This window comes from Xyrauchen texanus, chromosome 1 (genome assembly GCF_025860055.1).
Source record: "Xyrauchen texanus isolate HMW12.3.18 chromosome 1, RBS_HiC_50CHRs, whole genome shotgun sequence".
Classification (NCBI taxonomy): Eukaryota; Metazoa; Chordata; class Actinopteri; order Cypriniformes; family Catostomidae; genus Xyrauchen; species Xyrauchen texanus.
The window spans coordinates 42,005,751-42,028,121 of NC_068276.1; the positions used below are offsets into that span (position 1 = coordinate 42,005,751).

At 38.1% G+C, this 22,371-nt stretch overlaps 1 protein-coding gene across 3 annotated transcripts in view; it reads right to left on the minus strand.

The window, feature by feature from the left end:
• The window catches only part of LOC127617028 (cytoplasmic dynein 1 light intermediate chain 2-like), a 32,745-nt gene that overhangs the window by 4,727 nt on the left and 5,647 nt on the right, over nt 1-22,371 (minus strand). For all 3 annotated transcript variants that reach the window (XM_052107458.1, XM_052099900.1, XM_052092585.1), the window contains exons 5-11: nt 8,180-8,346; nt 1,953-2,046; nt 1,731-1,866; nt 1,494-1,605; nt 1,337-1,396; nt 649-690; nt 269-386 (exon numbers count right to left, since the gene is read on the minus strand). In XM_052107458.1, coding sequence (XP_051963418.1) covers nt 269-386; nt 649-690; nt 1,337-1,396; nt 1,494-1,605; nt 1,731-1,866; nt 1,953-2,046; nt 8,180-8,346 — 729 coding nt within the window. The remainder of the gene's footprint in view (nt 1-268; nt 387-648; nt 691-1,336; nt 1,397-1,493; nt 1,606-1,730; nt 1,867-1,952; nt 2,047-8,179; nt 8,347-22,371) is intronic.

Consider the following 22,371-nt stretch of genomic DNA (forward strand, 5'->3'; position numbering starts at 1 on the left):
TGCCCACACAAACTGAAACGTATGGGAATCCATTGTTTAGGAAATTATTCCAACAGTCCCCTCAGGAGGGCAGCATTTTAAAGAGGTTAGAAAAACAGAAGAGCAAGAAAGGAGGACCAGCAAAATTAGACTGCGCAAAAGAAGAGAGGGAGACACAATCATAAACATGTGATTCAACCCTGGTGAACAGAAAAGAATGGGATCACAAACCTTTACTTAGGTTCTGATTTAAGTGGGGCATGTAATCTTGCAAGGTAAGATGTGTTACCTTTCATGTTGGGGTCTGGTTTCTTCACCGCAGTCATGGGTGAGACGCTGGCCACATTAGTGGGGCCTGTTCGGCCTGTAGGCCGTGGTGAGCCAGATGCAGTCCGGGCAGGAGACTCCTATCCACAACCACAAAAAACATTAATGGTCAGGAAAATTCAAAAGCAATTCAAGATTTAGTAGCTTTTTATTCCACTGTACAAAATCATCACCATTTAACAAGATTAAATTAAACAATGCTAAAATCAAATTATCTGGATTAAACGGTCTAGAATTAGCACAATGTGCATTACATCATCACACATAATTCTCAAAGCAGCATAATAGTGAAACACTTTTTTACAAACGTGTGAAATATACAGTTTCTATAGTAACACTTACCGTTCCTCTTGTAGGTGTGGCCGGCTGCTTGGCTAACAATGACTGTAATAAGGAAAGAGCTGCCATGAGAACCAAAATATATATAATTCTAAACTCAAACAATTTTTTAACTTAATTGTTGGTCTAAGTAAACATTAATCAGAAATGTTCTGCTTTTCAACACAAAAAAAATGATGTACTTGGTGAAAACAAGGTCCTGTACTTGGTCGCTCAATTTCAACAACAGTTTTCAAATGCAGTCTAATACTGCATTAGTAATCCAAATAAAGCCTGTTCTAAATATCATTCCCAACCATAAACCTTTCAGAATTGATTCGTTCAAGATATCTGACAAGTGCAAACTGCAAATGACCAAAGATTATGGATGCAAAGTTGCTGTGTATCCCACTTTGGTTCAGCCAATGAACATACCTAGTGGGCTCCAGATTGGCCATGCAAAACAGTAGCAGATCTTGAACCATGATAATACGTAAACAAGTCTAATATTTCTCATTACCTTTAGACAATCTAATAAGGAACAGTGAGAAATCTGAGAGGGTTACATGTCTATGTCAGAGAAAAGATCACATGATTGCTGGAGGTACGTAAGGATTGAACAAGGAAACCAAATCCTACATCTGCAGCAAAATTACCCAAAACTGTGTGCCAGTGTGTGAAATGTTTTCAAATCTATGCCATCCAAACCTACCTGCTGCTTCATGAGGAAGACCTGCTCATCCTCTGCACTGATTTCCTTGTCATGCACTAACTTCAGAGACAAAAAATAGGACAAGAAATGTTGACAATACACAAGAGAATTATAATGAAATTCCCATTCGCAGGTACCAGTCACACCATCGTCTCACCTTTCGTACAGGAGGTTTCATTATGAAGTCCTCAAAGGGATCTTCAGGTCTAACCGTTGTGAAGTTTTCATGCAAGATGGCAATTTTCTTTTCGTTATCCCATCCGGATGGACTACAAAGAGGTATAAAACAAATATTCAAAAGAGGCAACAGATAGATTTATCTACAGATAATGATAGCAAATTTATAATAAACAACACTTTTTAAGTGAAATGTAAGGGATTTTGGAGATCTCACATGAAGACAGCATCCTTCTCCACCACCAAGGCAGGCATGGTGAAGTGGAAGTCATATATTTTGTGCACCATGTATTTGTATAGAAGGTCCAGGTTTTTCTCCTCTTTGACAGAGGTGTAAATCAAGCCAGCTCCATCTGTGCAATTGGATTAAGAAAGTGTACAGTATCACAGAGAGTAACATTACAACACCACCAATGTTTGATAGAGATGAGTAGGATACATTTTAGGCAGAACCGTCGGATGTACGACTGAATGAAGTCAAAATGCTCCTCTTTGTAGTCGTGCTCCTTCTCCAATACACTGACAGCATCACACTGAGAGACAGAGACAAAGAAAATAGATATAGCATGCAAGTCGTATGGACATTTATAGTGCTTTTTTGCTGCTTCATTTTTGGACAGACCCAGTACCCCATTAAGTATACCCCTAGCAATTATCTGCACTTAGTAAACATTGTGCAAAATATCTCAAGAAAGCCATACAGGTTGGCAACAAAATGCAAATGGAAGAATATTTATTTTGGGGATATAAACGATCCCTTTAACCTCACTTAACCTCTACAATACAGTTTGTTTTTTAATGACATAAATACAGAAAAACTATCCTTAAATCACACCCAGACAAGCAAACACCTGCTTGATGGGAACATGACCGAATGACTCAGTTTGTGGCTCATTGCCAACCATAACTGTTTTGGATGGAAGAGGAGGTGCCAGCTAGGCAGCTTAATCCAGCAGGCTGCCATGACATATAAATATCTTAAGTAGATCGGTCTTGGCCACTGCAACTGCAAAATCATCTCTGATCATCACAGGCACAGCTGACCTTAATCACAGTCAGTCTACTGAACCACAGCAAATACTCACACTTAATTTTGAATTAATTTCAGCCATAAACACTTAAACAACAGTTAGAGATAGCATTATAAAGTGATGGAATAAGGCCAAATTTATTATATTGGGCTGAACCCCTAATTATTTTTGCTAGGTTTTTGCAGCACTTTTGTCCTTACATTGAACATTTAAACCTACTTAGCTACAATGGCTATTTGGTTGAAATGATGATTCCTCATCAGGGTTCCCAATTTTTTCAAGGCACAATTTCCAGGACATTTTATGTGCCACACGGTTGTAATATATAAACAAAAACACACGAGAGGTAATTCAAACTGTGGTTATCCATACATCCATCCATCTTCAACCGCTTATCCGAAGTCGGGTCGCGGGGGCAGCTGCTCCAGCAGGGGGCCCCAAACTTCTCTATCCCGAGCCACATTAACCAACTCTGACTGGGGGACCCCGAGGCGTTCCCAGGCCAGTGTGGAGATGTAATCTCTCCACCTAGTCCTGGGTCTTCCCTGAGGCCTCCTCCCAGCTGGACGTGCCTGAAACACCTCCCTAGGGAGGCGGCCAGGGGGCATCCTTACCAGATGCCCAAACCACCTCAACTGACTCCTTTCAACGCAAAGTAGCAGCGGCTCTACTCCGAGCTCCTCACGGATGACTGAGCTCCTCACCCTATCTCTAAGGGAGAAGCCCACCACCCTTCTGAGGAAGCCCATTTCGGCCGCTTGTACTCGCGACCTAGTTCTTTCGGTCATGACCCAACCTTCATGACCATAGGTGAGGGTAGGAACAAAAATTGACCGGTAGATCGAGAGCTTTGCCTTTCGGCTCAGCTCTCTTTTTGTGACAACGGTGCGATAGAGCGAGTGCAATACCGCCCCCGCGATTCTCCGGCCAACCTCCCGCTCCATTGTCCCCTCAATGTATCGAGGCGTACTCGGGGTGGGGAAGGTGTGCGGTTCGGTGGGCTGGGGATCTCATTGCTGCTTTTTGCAGATGATGTTGTCTTCATGTCATCATCGGTCCGTGACCTTCAGCTCTCACTGGATCGCTTGGCAGTCGAGTGTGAAGCAGCTGGGATGAGGATTAGCACCTCTAAATCTGAGGCCATGGTTCTCAGCAGGAAACCGATGGAGTGCGTACTCCAGGTAGGGAATGAGGTTTTGCCCCAAGTGAAGGAGCTCAAGTACCTGGGGGTCTTGTTCACGAGTGAGGGGACAAATTGTGGTTATTGTTTCAAAATTCTGTATTCTACAGTTGGTATCTAACCAAATTAATCTGTTATCAAATGAAAATATATAAATCGTTTTTTAAACATACAGTGGTGGCAAAAAATATTGGCACCCTTGGTAAATATGGTAATATGAGCAAAGTTGGCTGTGAACCAAATGCATTGTTTATCCTTTTGATCTTTCATTCCAAAAAATTCACAAAACTCGAACCTTTAATTATCTCAATAATGAGAAATATCTGCAACCCCTAGACATTCTTATGAGTAAAATATATATGAAAAATATTCCCATTCATATTTTACATTTTTAGTGCACCTGGGTGACTAGGAACATGAAATTGTTCAGCCATGACTTCCTGTTTCACAGGGGTATAAATATGAGGTAACACACTGGCCAAATTCCCTTAACCATCAATCACAGTGGTTTAGACTGAAGAATATAGTTCTGATGTGCAGCAAAAGGTTGATGAGCTTCACAAAATGGGAAGTGGTTATAAGAATATACCACCATCAGGGCAATAATTAATAAGTTCCAATCAACTGGAGATCTTAAGATTCGGTATGGAAAAGGACGTGTGTCTATATTGTCTCCACACACAGTGAGAAGTATAGTTCAAGTGGCCAAAGAATCTCCAAGAATCACAGCTGGAGAATTGCAGAAATTAGTTGGGTCTTGCGGTCAGGTTTTTATATATATATATATATATATATATATATATATATATATATAAACCAAGTTGTTTGGGAGGGTTTCAAGTAAAAAAAGCCTCTGCTCTCATCCAACAACAAACTCAAGTGTCTTCAGTTTGCCAGACACAACTGGAACTTCAAATGTGTCTGGGTTCTAAGGTCAAATTAAACCAAAAAATGTTTTTGGCAGCAAACACCAGAGATGGGTTTGGCGCACACAGAGAAGTAGTAGTACCCAATGCCCACGGTTAAATGTGATGCTGGATCTTTAATGTTGTGGGGCTGTTCATCTTGTTCAGATACCAATAGATAAAAAAATCTAAACCTGGCTGCCTCTGCCAGAAAGCTTACAATGGGCCCTGGTTGGATCTTCCACCAGGGAAATGAATGATAGGTTCTGCCATGGCCATCCCAGTCCCCTGACCTGAACCCCATAAAACATGTGTGGGGTGAACTGAAGAGGAGAGTCCACCAACATGGACCTCTGAATTTGAAGGATTTTGTAAGGAGGAATGGTCTCAGATCTCTTGCCATGTGTTCTCCAACCTCATTAGGAATTATAAGAGAAGACTCAGAGCTGTTATCTTGGCAAATGGAGGTTGCAAAAAGTATTGAATAAAAAAGTGCCAAGAATTATGGCTAATGCGTCTGGAGAAAAATATTTAATAATTAAATATTTCCCATGTTTCAATTATTTTACTTCAATTAAAAGGTTAGATTTTTGTGAATGTTTTGAATGAAAGATCAAAAGGATAAACGATGCAAAAAACAATTCATATCCTTCTTTACTCATATTTACCAAGGGTGCCAATATTTTTGGCCACAACTGTAACACTGCATTATTTTTATCAAATGAAATGCTTTTCTGCAAAATCCTCAAAGCACAATCTGAAACAACATGGGTGATATTTTTGTCAAATGATGTGCTGCACAAGAGAACATCACAGATGCAAGATATTGCTTTAGTACTATTATTTAATTGCATTAAAGATGATATTTTCACCAATTAAAGCAAGCTTTTATTTTGACATTTCTATGCATTTTTGATGGTAGTTATCCTCTGGTTAAGCAGTTTTTCACATGTCTGTGACGAGGAGGAGGGCGTGGCCGGGCCATGAGGATGCATGCCCGATGCCGAGTTGCTCAATCAGCGGGAGAGAATTAACGGAGGAGCAGGGGACACAAGAAAGAGAGAGAGAGAGAGAGAGAGAGCGAGAGACGCATGCAGCCCCTGTGTGTACGTGTTGTTATGTTTCAGTTCAGCATTTTATGTTGTAATTAAACTCTTGTTGATCGTTAATCCAGTTCCTGCTTCCTCTTTTCCCAACCGAACAAGAGGCTTGTCTGCCACACTGGTGCCGAAACTTGGGACTGGAGGAAGACATGCTGTCAGAGAGCCAATTGGACATATTACGATTTTAATTTGATTAACTGTGCATTCAAACATTCATTATCGTCAAATTCATTTGACAAATATGTAACATTCTGTGAAATTATGCATCTTATAGCTAATACAATTTTTATGCCTGGATTCAGTGATTACATCCTTGTTTACAGCATCGCGGAAATCATAGAGCCTTACATGCAGTAGGGCATTGAAAAATTCCAGGATGTGTGGGAACCCTGCTCAAACAAATGCATAAATATAAAGATGTATATCAAATATTGTCAAAAGGCTGAAAAATATTCATATACATATATATATATACACATATATATATATATATATACACTCACCGAAAGGATTATTAGGAACACCATACCAATACTGTGTTTGACCCCCTTTCGCCTTCAGAACTGCCTTAATTCTACGTGGCATTGATTCAACAAGGTGCTGAAAGCATTCTTTAGAAATGTTGGCCCATATTGATAGGATAGCATCTTGCAGTTGATGGAGATTTGTGGGATGCACATCCAGGGCACAAAGCTCCTGTTCCACCACATCCCAAAGATGCTCTATTGGGTTGAGATCTGGTGACTGTGGGGGCCATTTTAGTACAGTGAACTCATTGTCATGTTCAAGAAACCAATTTGAAATGATTCAAGCTTTGTGACATGGTGCATTATCCTGCTGGAAGTAGCCATCAGAGGATGGGAACATGGTGGCCATAAAGGGATGGACATGGTCAGAAACAATGCTCAGGTAGGCCGTGGAATTTAAACGATGCCCAATTGGCACTAAGGGGCCTAAAGTGTGCCAAGAAAACATCTCCCACACCATTACACCACCACCACCAGCCTGCACAGTGGTAACAAGGCATGATGGATCAATGTTCTCAAATTCTGACTCTACCATCTGAATGTCTCAACATAAATCGAGACTCATCAGACCAGGCAACATTTTTCCAGTCTTCAACTGTCCAATTTTGGTGAGCTCTTGCAAACTGTAGCCTCTTTTTCCTATTTGTAGTGGAGATGAGTGGTACCCGGTGGGGTCTTCTGCTGTTGTAGCCCATCCGCCTCAAGGTTGTGCGTGTTGTGGCTTCACAAATGCTTTGCTGCATACCTCGGTTGTAACGAGTGGTTATTTCAGGCAAAGTTGCTCTTCTATCAGCTTGAATCAGTCGGCCCATTCTCCTCTGACCTCTAGCATCAACAAGGCATTTTCAGCCCACAGGACTGCCGCATACTGGATGTTTTTCCTTTTCACACCATTCTTTGTAAACCCTAGAAATGGTTGTGCGTGAAAATCCTAGTAACTGAGCAGATTGTGAAATACTCAGACCGGCCCGTCTGGCACCAACAACCATGCCACGCTCAAAATTGCTTAAATCACCTTTCTTTCCCATTCTGACATTCAGTTTGGAGTTCAGGAGATTGTCTTGACCAGGACCACACCCCTAAATGCATTGAAGCAACTGCCATGTGATTGGTTGATTAGATAATTGCATTAATGAGAAATTGAACAGGTGTTCCTAATAATCCTTTAGGTGAGTGTATATATATGTATTATTTTTTTTAGCTGTACTGCCCAGTCCTACTTCTGCATATAATTATGGATGCAATTTCTGCTTTCATGTAAACTGGAACTGGTTTCTGAAATTCAATCATGCTTTATTCCATTCTATCCTAGGGTGAGGTTGTTTGTTCTGATTGTTCTGTTATAATGTCAGGAGGCAAAGTGATCAAAGACAAGCTAACATTTAGGCCTAACTCTCAGACCTAAACTGTCAAATTTAAAAATGGGTTGCTTTTCATGCACCAGGAGCTGGAAGTAGGCTAACAATAGAAGAGATTATTGAGTTTGTTATGATCTAAGAGAGCATGTGAGGGGGACATGGCGAGCCTGCAGCTCTGGACCTGGAGGCAACTGAGACTCCATAAAGAGAGCTTTTTTCCTTGGATAAAGATGCTCAATGCCACATCACCCGATCTACCACTGAGGAAAACAACTCTAAATTGGTTTTCAAAATTATAAACAGATCCAGACTTACACATACACACACATTTACACACAAAGAACATCAAGCCTTCTTCAATAACTTGACAAATATCAGAAAACTCTGCTTCTTACATCTAACTTCGTAACACCATGACCTTACTCTGGTTAAAAGTTCTGTTTAAAAAAATGTTTTACTGTTTTATTTCTTACTTGTTTAATTGAAATTCATCACCTATTGGACAAATAATCTGGTTTTCTGACATATTTCTATGAGAGGGAGGACATAATTTTTCAGCTACCTTCGTGCAAACTATTAGCACTGGAATGCCCAGGTTGTGTGTAAGAACATTGTCGCCCAGGGGCAGCAGCACACTCTCATCTTCTCCTCCAGCTTGTGGGACTCGTCTCTGTGGTGTGCCTGGTGTGGCTTCTTCTGGTTCTACATATTCCTGGAAGGCCTTAACCACTGCAGAGAGGGAAGAGACAGACACAGTCCAAATTTAACTCTTAACCTTTCAGTGGCAATTATGAGAAAATGTACTAAATCAAAAACCGACAAAGAGTTCATTTAATGAGCCACCACAAATCACACACCAAAAACAAAAAAAAACAAAAAAAAACATACAAACCGATTTTGCTCCTCAGATATTCATTTTGGTGTAACAATTCCAGGAATGCCTTGCCACAGTTTTTTTTCTTTTAACAACAGTAAAAGTTGTCCAGGCGTCAAACTATTGCTCTTACAATGCAATTTAAACAAAGCAACATAAAAGAAAATAAATTACCAACCAACTGACGGGTACCACACAGACTATGTTTACTTTTTGGCAATATATTTTATTTAATTTTTTTCGCACTGGAGGCAATCTAACATTGAGCCATAGTTGCCAACAGAGAGCTGATCCTTACTAGTTTATTAAAGCCTGAAAATTGGCCGGACCATCCAAACTCATGCATACATTTGCACAAATGCTACAATATTACTATAGTAGAACCATGGTTAATTGCATCAAAACCATCATTTCTGAAAAAAACTAAATATTAAAAACAGTTACTACAGTAATGGTTAGTGATGTTACTGATTAATCAAAAATCGATTATTTGTTGTTAATAATTTGATTGATTAAGCTTATCGATCGTAGATTAATTAATTTCAGGACAAACGCATTCAGAAATCATGCCAGCAGACGTTCATAAGGCTGTCTATGTAGCCACCCGTTGCTAGAGGGCGCTTGTGCACTGCATATCACATCTTATCCAAGTCACAGAATAAGAGCCGCACAGAGCCACAGATCAGAGATGAAGCGTGCTCAATGTAAAGTGTTGGAGTGTTTCTCTATAAATAAAATTTATATTTTCAGGAGCTGCACAATGCTTCATTTTAAAGTACATGACAACAAGCACTGTTGATCTCCTTGTTTCACCCAAACTTCAATTACGTCAGCGATCGCCGGGAAAGCACAAAGGCACATTCAGCTGACAATTCACAGAGTAGTAGTAGTAGTAGTATGTTTTGTTTAATGCCATGTCAGCAATCAAAGCTATTTTCATGGCAAGAACTCAATTACAAAAATACAGATATCATATAAATACAATAAAAACAAAACAAATATAGATAGCAAGTCATATTATACAATATTTTTTTTAAGATTAGCATATGACAAGAAATCCAAAACCTTTTCAGGCACAATCTCATTAAATAAGTCTTTTAACGAGGTAACTTCATAAAAGAGCATTCTACTTGCGTTAAGACCAGGACAATCTAGTAAAATATGTTTGGCAGATAAGGGAATATTACAGAACACACATAGGGTTGGGTCTTCACCTTTAAGCAAAAAGGCATGGGTCAGATTTGTGTGACCTATACAGCATCTGGTGTAGACCACTTGATCAAATCTAGTTTTAAAATTGATAAAAAGTCTGTTTGAAATTTCCACAATTCACAGAGAATGGCCAGATGGGTTCAAACTGACAAAGTCTATGGTAACTCAGATAACCACTCTGTACAATTGTGGTGAGAAGAATAGCATCTCAGAATGATTTTCCTACACAATATTAGCCAGGTGGTTTTAATGGTGTGGCTGATCGGTGTACACAAGTGATATATCTTGTATAAAAGTTATTTTAACAATAGCCTAATTCATTAACAGTGATTAAACTCACAAATTTATACTAAATAGACTAAATGTATTTAAAAACTCTGAACTAAGGATATTTAAGAGGAAAATGCCAATACTTGCATTCCTTAAGTGTAATTTAAATTATGTTTAAACAATAGGCAACATGCACATATTATTTGGAGAGCCCCACATGCATTTTGCGATATCAACGTTAACGATTAATCGATTACTTGATTGTTAAATTCCATGATAGATTATGCAAATGTATGAGAATTGACATCATCATGGTTACAAGAGTTACTTTAGGATAACCATGGTTAAATTCCGTTAGGGTATAACCCTACCTCAAATCAAAGGAGCGATAAAATTTAGACATGACAGATGCCAGCTGTGGAAGAAAGCCATCGCCCCTCTTGTGTCTTGGATTAGGAATGGAAAGCATGTGACTGACAGACCCCACCCCTAACCCGAATCTACATCTACAACCGGTTTCTTTGACCATCGACACTGCAAGGAAATAAACCCTCATGTTATTTCACATGTTGTTTTACAGTTTCACTACATACTGTTATTTTACACTACACAGTTTCTCTTAATTAAATGCAAATATAGTAACCTGAAATATCACGTTTAGAGCAAAACTCTGAGGTATTTAACAGAGCTTCTAATGTGCATGCTTCTCATATCTGTGTCTCTGCATGTTGATATCAGACACACTGAAGAAAGTCGTAAAGTTCTTGTACATGTTCATGAATTTGCGGTTTAAACTAGTTTTATTAGGCAGCACTCCACAACTGTGGCACCACAAGCCCAATGTCTGAAAGTATTTAAAGTGGACAAATCTAAAAAAAGATTGGACCCCTTTACAGCTGTCTTTCACGTCATCCCGTTTCAAATGGACCACCCAAAATGCATCATAACAAAATACAAATCACAAACTTGCAGTTTATTCACATGATAATGTCAGAAAACATGAAAGCAAGACTTGCAACCCATTTTAGCACTTATTTGCAAAGGAAAAAAATAAGAAAATAATATAGACAGTGTAATAATAAAGACAGTGAGTTTTATTGCAGTTTTTTGGCATGATCATGACAGTTTTTATTTTTTGTCTCCTGCTTCCCAATACTTTACTCTCCTCTTGCGCTCTCTTTATATTTCGTTGGCTGTGGCTCATTGTCAGTCTCTCGCTCATCACAACAGTGCGCATGCACCCGATGACAAAACGTCTAGATATCTAGCTGCTTTGAAATCGGTCATAATGACTGCGGTTAGTCTTGGCGTGTCGCAGGAGTGCGCTCACTAAAAACCATTGGTTGTGAGACCTGACACTTCTCGTCCCAGACCAGTCGTCGACTGAAAACATCAGAAGAGACGAGCTTGAGTCATGTAGTGTGCAATAGATTCAGGAGGTGCTATGAGGGGGAAGCAGAGGAACTTCCTCAGCAACCTTAAGAATGCAGCGCCAGATGACCCAGAAAGCCAAGAAAGCTATTCATTTTCTTTGAACGTACTGTTAAAGAAACACAAATCCAGTTCTGCTGAAATTATCCCAGCAGCCTTCAAGTGACCGTCAAGTAACACGTTTCATTAACCATCATCTTAACCTCTTAACTGGTTCTATTACATGTGAATTATGTCTTCTGAAATGAAACACTAGGTGTGTGTAAGAAATAGAACAATACTTGAACGTTTTTAACAAATAATTAATGAGGGTCAAATGCATGCTGAAATGCGTGAAATAAAAAAAAAATACAGAAGAGCAGTGTTGTTTACAACAGGAACTTAGATTCAAATCGATTCAAACAGCTCTCCTTGTTGACCGTACCAAAATGAAGCATTTTAATGTGAAAATATGTAAACAGCAGCTAATGTTTAAACATATATTGATTGCCACAAGACTGTTCTTATAATTGAGAAGCAATTCATGGCAACATGGATGGACAGATACAATAAAACTATTAGAAAAGGAAGGTATGCTTTTGTCCTTTGTTGTGTATTCATGAGTATTTATTACCACTCTGTATGGTAAATATTTGCTTATATATGGCAAAAGTCCGTTTTTGGCCCAGTATCTTCAGAATTGTTCGGTTTCGGCCCCAAAAAAATTAAATGCATCACTAGTGGAAGCAGTATTGTGGTCCATATAACAGCTTCTAATGAGTTATCTAACATATGAATAAGTATGAAGAGCAGGCTTTTGCACTTGTGTTTCAAATATTGATCATTACTTGCACATCTATGGTAAATGGTCTGCACTTATATAGCAAATTTTTAACCTTAACAGTATTCAAAGCGCTTTACACTGTGAAGCTTTACACTCACCCATTCATACACACATTCATAGTCGTGTGGGCTGGGATTCGAACCACCAATCCTGCGATTAGTGGCCGACCCGCTCTACCAACTGAGCCACAACCTGGAGTTTAGGTTTAGAAGACAAATTAATCCACTGGATTTAAATTGATTTATTATATGATGGCTATATGTGCTTTTTGGGCACCCATTCACTTGCATTTTATGGACCTACGGAGGTGAAATATTCTTCAAATAAATTCTTCTATTCTTCTAAAAATGAATGAACACATTTGGGATGGCATGAGGGCGAGTAAACGATGAGAGAATTTTCCTTTTTGGGTGAACTGTTCCTTTAATATGTTTGTAATAAAATATCATTTTTAAAATGTGGACCATGTTGTTCTGTGTCTGGATGCTCCCTGGATGCCTGAAACTTTAAGTATTTAGATTGCTGGAAAAAAAAAAACAATCACAAATGGATGCATAAACCCCAGCAGTGACGCGAGAAGGATGGACACATGCAACACTAACAACTGTAGCACACATCTAATCACATCTGGTAGGTGAATTACATTTTTGCCAACTAACAGTTTGATAGGAAGGTGGAGTTCAGCTAGTTAACCCTTTCATACATACTGTCACACATATGTGATTGTTAATAACTGGGCCCTGCAGTGTAGTCACACATATGAGTTTCTGCAACAGCTAGTTACGTTACAAGCTGCCAGATTCAAATCGGCTGCACTGGTCAAGTGTCTATTATTTATATTTGCTTGAACCGTTACTCATACAGTCTTTTAAACAACAGAATAAGTACATTTTATATACATACATCGAACTTGTCATCAAAGTACCCCAATAAAAAGTTTACAGCTCTTATACGGACAGTGATTACTTCAAATGTGGTCTTCCTCCGATGCATGCTGATATTTGTTTACATTAGTAGCGGTTATCATTCGTCAATCTAACAGCTAACCATGGTTTTCAAACAGAGTCTTTTCAAGCACATATGTTTATTTTTTTAAACAGCCTAAATGTCACCAAAATACCACAATAACAGTTCACAGCTTGTGCACAGCCATCATATCTAAACGCGATCTTCCCATGCACGCAGCCACATCTGCTGATTAGGTGCAGATGCAATTTTCATTCACACACATATTCAGGAATATAATATGTTTGTTTTCTGAAACAGAGAGCCAAACTATCATAAAAGCACCATAATAACGGTTTAAAACTTATGTGTACTTCATGAAAACATGCTGATCAAACGTGATTATCCGGTACACACAGCCAAGTCTGTTTACATAATCGCTTGTCTGTCTCACACACACACACACACACACACACACACACACACACACACACACACACACATGTTGTGTTTCCATGTTTTATGGGGACTTTCCATAGACATAATGGTTTTTATACTGTACAAACTTTATATTCTATCCCCTAAACCTAACCCTACCCCTAAACCTAACCCTCACAGAAAACTTTCTGCATTTTTACATTTTCAAAAAACATAATTTAGTATGATTTATAAGCTGTTTTCCTCATGGGGACCGACAAAATGTCCCCACAAGGTCAAAAATTTCGGGTTTTACTATCCTTATGGGGATATTTGGTCCCCACAAAGTGATAAATACACGCTCACACACACACACACACACACACACACACACACACGAGATATGCCAAACAGTGCATAGGCAAACCAGACTGCTGATATTATTTGTTCATTTGTTTTTTTACAGCTATAAAAACAAAATAAATAAAACAAAAACAGTACAGCAGACATAACCCATTTGTTCACATCTTTACTATATTATATATAAAGTATTATTTATGACAAGAAATCAAACATTAAAATAAAATAAAAAATCCTCATCTACACTCCACCCCCCTCTACCTTCTGTGCAGTGTCACGTGCATAAATAACTCACTCCAGGCGGCACTGCAAAGGAATTTATACCAAACTCATGAAAAGGTTAAGTCAAAGTATTTCTTTATGGGCTCTAAATGGGACTATAGATCACTCCCATTATAATGAATGAAGATGCACTAGTCATTTCCAACGCAAGTGATGACATTTAGTTATTTAGCAGATACTTTCAACCAAAGCAACTAACAAAAGAGGAACATAAGTATTTTGTCAAACAAAAGTCAACAATATCTGCAGTATCGCACTCCCAAGATCTCAGAGTATCTGAAGTAGCATAGAAGCCATGCAGAAGAGACAAAAGAAAGTTTTGTTTTTTTATAATTAAAAAGAAAAAACCTTATCTTGTCAGCAAGTCACACGCTGTCAGCATTAATAGCTTCACTGATTATAATACCAGTGATCAAATATTCCCGACCTTAACGCTGAGGCATAATTATGAGCATCTAAACTACAATACATTTTCATCACCTCTTTTAGCACTCAGTATAAACAACACATCTAGATTCACTAGACACTCTGTTTTGTCTTATTTAAATGATCCAGTAATGACACCTCATTATTTATTTTCAGTTTTTGCACATATCTTTTTGGTTCTGTATTAGCTAGATTCTAAAAGTACACGCTAGTCATTTTATTTTGAGAGTTCTGGGTTATAAAAATGTAGAGACTACAAATTTTTCAGTGCCAGACATGTGCCTTTGTTATGGTTTACATCCTTTAAATGGTCTAAAAACATGTTATTCGGAGCACAATTGACCTTGGTGCTGTGCACATACTCCGAAAGATAGAGGTGATACGTGACATGAGGTATTTAACATTTCCTTAGCAGACGTCCTTCCTTCAAATACTCAATTACGCATTGTCAGGTACTATATACTTCGACAAACAGATGAAGACAGAAGCTCTTATCACTGCACATATAAACATACTGACTGTGAAACGGTGTGATGAATTTAACCTGTACCCTTCTCCAAACTTCTTGGTCAAAATGAAATAATCCTGACTGCAATAACCTCAATCTAATGAAGAGGAGAACAACTTTACAATCACTTTCTCTTGTCGACTTTGACCAGATTCCTCAAACAAGGGTGGGGACAGTCAGCTGAATATACATGCCAGTGTGCATTTGCAAGTATGAATCATGTTAAGCTGCCATGATGCCAAGTCTCTCTAAAAAGTAATGGATACATAATATTTAACACCAATACTGTGCCATTTCTATATTTGAGAGCATGACCCACACCAAGCACAGAAAAGGGTTTCCAAAGTGCTTTCAGACTTCTCTACATTTAAAGCAAATGTTCAAGCAGAGTGTTAGCTGACTAAGAGCTGTAAAAGGATATGTTTTATCAAAGTGGCTTGCAAAGGGCTGCTTAGTTAAACTGTTTTGGTTCTTACTTGAGTGTTGCAGGGCTCCAGACTGCGACCAAAAATTATTTGTTGCAAATATAATTTACTATGTTAATATAATTATGACTATAATAATTCAAATCTAGTCGCCATTAGCAACAGACTTGTTGTGTACATACATATGCGGTTTCATCAGATATAATGTGTGTTATTGAATACATCTTTAGAGCTCCAGTGTATCTCGCGCACCTTTTCACCCATTCTGTTTCTGATGAGCTCACTGCACTGCACGCAACAACAAACCCAGGGCGAGAGAGTTGTGTACAAATGATTCCTTTGAACCGGATCTTTTTCATGAATAACCCGAAAAGAACTGAGGATTTGAACTCTGGAGCTCAGGTTAACAGTTTGAATCAGATTCACTTTCTTAGCGAATCATCCATCAGTGACTTCACAAAGGGGAGTGCAGACCTTTCAATATAGAGTCCCATGTGTATTTCGGGCTTCTTTATAATTAAAAGTCCCGTATTGTGTCCCAATTTTTTTTCTCCTGGCAATTATTGATTAGGATTGTAGTAGCACAATAAACTGCATCTGAGATTTAATGCAATTTGCACTCTTGTAGTCTCTGTGTCTGGGCCATCTGGTAACAGTAAAAGACTAAGGCGATCAAACTTAATCACGCTAGCACCATCTTTGAATTATTTTATGGGAATGACAACGAAGCTGTGAGAGATAGACTTACCGTCTCTTCAATGGCAAGTATGGTGTAAAGTTGTATAAAGCTCCTAGACCACATCTGATTTTCCACAAAACATGTTGTCTGGAGTTCTTTGTATACAGAATGTTCTTGGACAGATATTTGATCAATGTTTTGTCCACGGAATGATCCATAGACAATATAAACTGCAGTACTGCCCATTAAAGACATGGTAAGTCTATCCCTCACAGCCTCGTTTTCATTCCCATAAAAATCAAAGATGGTTAATAAGGTCATGGTCTTGTTGTAAAACTAGTAATATATATAATGTGTGTGTGTGCATCTCAAAAAATTCTAATATCTTGGAAAAGTTCATTTTTGTTCTGTAATTTATTTCAAAAAGTGGAACTTTCATATATTCTAGATTCATTACATATAAAGTGAAATATTTTGTCATTTATAATATAGAGATGTCGACCTTCTGAAAAGTATGTTAATTTATGCACTGAATTCTTGGTCTGGGCTCCTTTTACACGAATTACTGCATCAATACGGCGTGACATTGAGGCAAGCCTGTAGCACTGCTGAGGTGTTATGGAAGCCTAGATTGCTTTGATAACAGCCTTCAACTCATCTGTATTGTTGGGTCTGGTGTCTTTCATTTTCTGTATTATAAATTCTTTATTCTAATATTTTGAGATACTGGATTTTTTATTTCCATGAGCTGTAAGCCATAATCAATTTATGCAAACTTTTCCACGATATTCAAATTTTTTGGAAGGCAACTTTATATAAGATATATATATATATATATATATATATATGAGATCAAGCATTTGACACTGGAAGCATTGGACAATTGAGGGACTTGTACACAACTATTACACAAGGTGCAAACATTCAATTATGCTCAACAAGACAACACACTAATATATGCATACTTTATGTAATTATCTGTAATGTAGATTGTGAAGAGCAGTATTAAAAAAAAAAAAAAATTGATCTCTTATATTTGTATAAATTATGAAAAGGGTGTGAACATTTTTCAGACAAAAGGGAATACAAAATTATCTTTTCAACTATAAACTCTATACTGTTTATTAAACCTCAGATTAATGGGGAATCAGCCATCTTCCTTTTCTTCTCAGGGCTCAATTCTAAGGTTTTTTTGTACTAGCCCGGTTGGGCCAGTGCTTCAGATTTTTACTGGCCCCGCCAAAATTTTCACTGGTCACCCGTTTAGTCATGCTGTAATGGAACTTTTGGCCATGTGTAATGTTTTCACACACAGGATCAAAGAATTCGTTTTAATTCAAAGTAATTAAAAGATTTGATTATTGGCTGAATGAAATAAATATACGAAAACCTAAGAGAGGAGACTTGCTACTAAATTGGTTGTGACTGTGTAATATACAGGTAGATATGCCTAATCTATGAATTAAGAATGTGGCAATAAACATAAAATCAGACAACCCAAACAAGACCAACACTGACTGATATACAAAGCACAAAAACAAAAATACCTGTATGGTCCAGAAATGTATCAGGTGTTTTATGAGGATGAAATGAAGTAGACTTTTAAATATTAATCTTCAACCTGTAGCTGAATAGCTCTGATAATAATAGCCTAACACCGGTTTTGCTTCTTTTCATATAAAACACCATTATCATGTCGAATTAACGTTTATGTTTTGAAACATCACCTAATTAAATGTATACTTACATTTTGCATATTGAGCAGCTTGTGATTTCCAGGCACATGTATAATCAGGGTTTAACAAAAATGTATTATGTCTCATCCTGCGCTTCATCTCTAAAGGTGAATTAATGAGAGAAAATGTGCTTTTTTTACAGTGGGAATAAAACTAGTGCTCTGTCCCTTTACGAGAGACAACAGTCTACGCTGCACGGAGAGAGATGATGATGAGACAAATGCACGGAGACATGGATTTTCAGTCCTATAGAAAGAACCTGTTGATTTCTTGTGTTCCAAAGTGTGGATTATTAATTTTCACCAACAGAGAGTGCGCTCTGTGTCTGCACGATCTTGTGCGTGCACGCAACTGTGCCTTGGCGCGTCCAGTATATTATGCCTTTGCGCATCTTTGCGAGACAAATATACTCACGCTCGCAAATTTTTTTGCTCTCTCGCTTCTTGTTTGCTTGCACTAATGTTATAAATGCAGCACTGGCCCGATCGGGCAAGTGACAGTTCTAGCAACTGGCCCGAATCTCTCTCAAACTGGCCCTGGGCCATCGGGCAGTCCTTATTGTCGAGCCCTGCTTCTGCTTTCTATCCAAATCGAGCAATTCTGTGATTGGGCAACTAAAAACAGCCATTTGGCCTAAGAGCAAATGCAGATGAGCCCTGCAGAGCCACAAGCCGAATGTCAGGAATGTCTGAGTGAGCATAGACAATGATGGAATGCCTTTTAAGAAAGCTTGAAATCTCTTTCCCACTACAGTGATGACATCACCGACTCCAGTCAGATGGGAAGAGATGCATGACTGCTTGCGTCTCATAAGTTGATTTCAGTAGTGCTTAAAGAAGCACTGGCCTCGTTTCTGGTTGGGTCTGTTTTTGAGAATACTGAGGGCAGCTTGGAGAGTCTTAGTATGTCAGTCAATTTGGGCACTAACTCAAACCAACATTAGCATGGTATTAGTGGATAATCATGCATTTAATCGTAAAAAAATAAAGCCCTAGATTCCATACAAACAACTGAACAACAGTAGTGAGCAAATGAGGAACAGGGTGGACAGATCAAAAAATATAGGGTATGATATCATCACACCTTCACTGAATCCTATTTAAGCCTAGACAATCTATACAATTAATAGGTGTCTGAACACCATTATGTTGGTTACATTGGGACATGCAGAGCTACTAGTGATCTTAAACAGCTGTTCAGATACATTCTAAAACCAATAGGCTTGATATTTCATATGCAAGCAAAAACAAAATACCATCTCCAAGCCACTTCCCCTTTCTGCTCTCACAGCTCTGTTTATATGGCACAAGCACAGTCATCCTCAGAAATAGCCTTTCATTTTATGTCTGAGCACTCTGCGTGTCATTTCAAGACATCACTACAAAGACATTTAGATCATCTCAAACACTAAAGAAGCTTTAAAGGAATATTCCGGGTTCAGTACAAGTTAAGCTCAATAGACAGCATCTGTGGCGTAATGTTGATTACCACAAAAATGTATTCCTCCTTTCCTTTAAAAAAAAGCAAAAATCAAAGTTACAGTAAGGCACTACAATGAATGTGAATGTGGCCAATTTTTGGAAGGTTTAAAAGGCAAACATTTGAAGCTTATAATTGTATAAAAGCACTTGCAGTAATTCTTCTGTTAAAATCGGTGTATAATTTGAGCTGAAAAGTTGTTTAAATGGTCATTTTTACAGTCGTTTTACAATTTGTTGACATTAAATCATCATGTCAACAAAGTTGTAAAATTGTCTACCATATAACTTTATACAGTAAAGGTTATTAATCAGAGGTCGACCGATAGTGGATTTTACCAATACCGATAACCAAGTTGGTCAGTACCTGCCGATAACCGATTAATCAACCAATATTATTTTTAATTTATACTGAATGAAAAAATAACACTCAAATTAAAATAGTTCTGAACTTCATTACAAATATAAACAGTACTGACAGAACCATGGAAATCCATTGTACATTTTTAAATGAAATAAATATATAAATATGAATATATATGAACTAATATTCGAAAATTAAAGTCATCTGATTTTTAAACTGATGTTGAATCCTAATTCCACAAGAGGATGCAATAAATAAATAAACTATTCAGCACCATTATATTAATGCACAGAACATTTCAATCCTGGCTGTTAAAAAACAGAGTATTTCATTTTCAATTAATGTGCATAAAATTAATACTGTAAATAAGAAGTTTTAGTCGGTCCATACTCTCAAATGTTACGTCAAAAGTAAAATGAGGGGGGAAAACGCTTCACTAGACAGTTCACATGGTGTTACACTTACACTAGCTACTACTCCAGACTCAACATCACATTGTTTTTTATTCAGTACAGTTGTATGTAGAGTAGCAATATTCACAGATAGCAGTGGTTTTCAGCTGAACTCGGTAGTGAAGCGGCTCAGACTATGTGCCCAGTCAGGGGCAGTTCAAACAGACTAAACACAACAGACAGGAACCGCACGCGAGGATCGTGAGACACATTTCCAAGTTGAATATCTTTCCTGACAAAGCATTTAAACAACTCATTGCTTAATCTGAGAAACGCTTATAAGAGAACAAGACGCAGTGGCCAAAGACCTCCACCAACAGTAAGGGGCTGTTCACACCGAATGTTTTTGTTTTTCTATGTAAACGCATGCTAGACGAATGTCTTTGTTTCCCTTTGTTTTGTTTATTCAGGGTCTTGTGCAGGAGCACTGTTTTTTAGATGATGTGTCTAATTAAAAATAACTTTAAAAGCATATTGAGACACCTGCTCTCCGTTAAACGGTTTTTGTTGGGCTGTCTAGCCATTTTTAGCGCAAGAATGTGATCGATCTGATAAAAAAAAATTATCTGATCGAAAAAATGTCATTGAAATCAGATGTGTTTCTGATTTTTTTTTATACGTTTCTCTCTGCTGCATGAAGATATTAATTTGCTTTCTCACATCACTAGTCTCTGGCTAACGAATGCATAAACGTGACCAGCTGGATATAAACTAATGCAAATAGATGGTAATTGATGGTAACAACTGTGACATTTAAACATATTGATAAGACTTGTGTGTATTTTTGTCACATTGTTCTAACTGCTTTAATTTTTTGGTGAACTATCACTACAATTTCAGACAGGACCAAATTTAATATGAAATGTAAGATTAGCTGTCAGCAAAGTGGTTATTGGATTTCATGTTCATTCAGGTTTATTTTGAATAATTAGAAGCAAAAGTTTAGTTAAATCAGAAACCAAAACTCTGTTGATGTGCAAATTCTGAATCAACCTACAAGTTTGTTGTAATTGGGATTTAGAAATTTAAAAAACAAAAAAAATTTGACTCCATATTAGATCTATAAGAAAAAGATGGTGATTCTGAGAAGAGCCATATTCTTTGCAACTAACGCTAGTAAGGCAGCATTTGTGATCGCTAGGCCTGTCGCGATTATTAAATAACCGTCTGATTGCGGTCATTTGATCTAACCACGGTTATCTGAGACAACTGCGATTATTGGGCATTCAAATTCCAATCACATTTTAATGCCCAAATAATAAAATTAAGCGAACATACCGTATAAATGCCATGAACGGCACATTTGTGTGTCATTCAGTTGAACGCCGGGTCCAGGCCGCACCGCGGAGGTCAACAAGCTCCTGTCCTGAAGAGCACTTGAAGCACTCTGATGTGTGCACTGTCTGCAGAGGATCGCGCCAAACTCCCGAGAAGATATAAATTAACAAGTATATACTTTGATAGTGAATCCGGTTTCACTTTAAACAATCGTGTAATGGCAAATGTTCCTGGTTCAGACATACACACATACATATATACATACACACACACACACACATACATACATATATATATATATATATATATATATACACATACATACATATACACATACACACACACACACACACCCCTAAAGGATTATTAGGAACACCATACTAATACTGTGTTTGACCCCCTTTCGCCTTCAGAACTGCCTTAATTCTACGTGACATTGATTCAACAAGGTGCTGAAAGCATTCTTTACAAATGTTGGCCCATATTGATAGGATAGCATCTTGCAGTTGATGGAGATTTGTGGGATGCACATCCAGGCACGAAGCTCCCGTTCCACCACATAACAAAGATGCTCTATTGGGTTGAGATCTGGTGACTGTGGGGGCCATTTTAGTACAGTGAACTCATTGTCATGTTCAAGAAACCAATTTGAAATTATTCGAGCTTTGTGACATGGTGCATTATCCTGCTGGAAGTAGCCATCAGAGGATGGGTACATGGTGGCCATAAAGGGATGGGCATGGTCAGAAACAATGCTCAGGTAGGCCGTGGCATTTAAACGATGCCCAATTGAC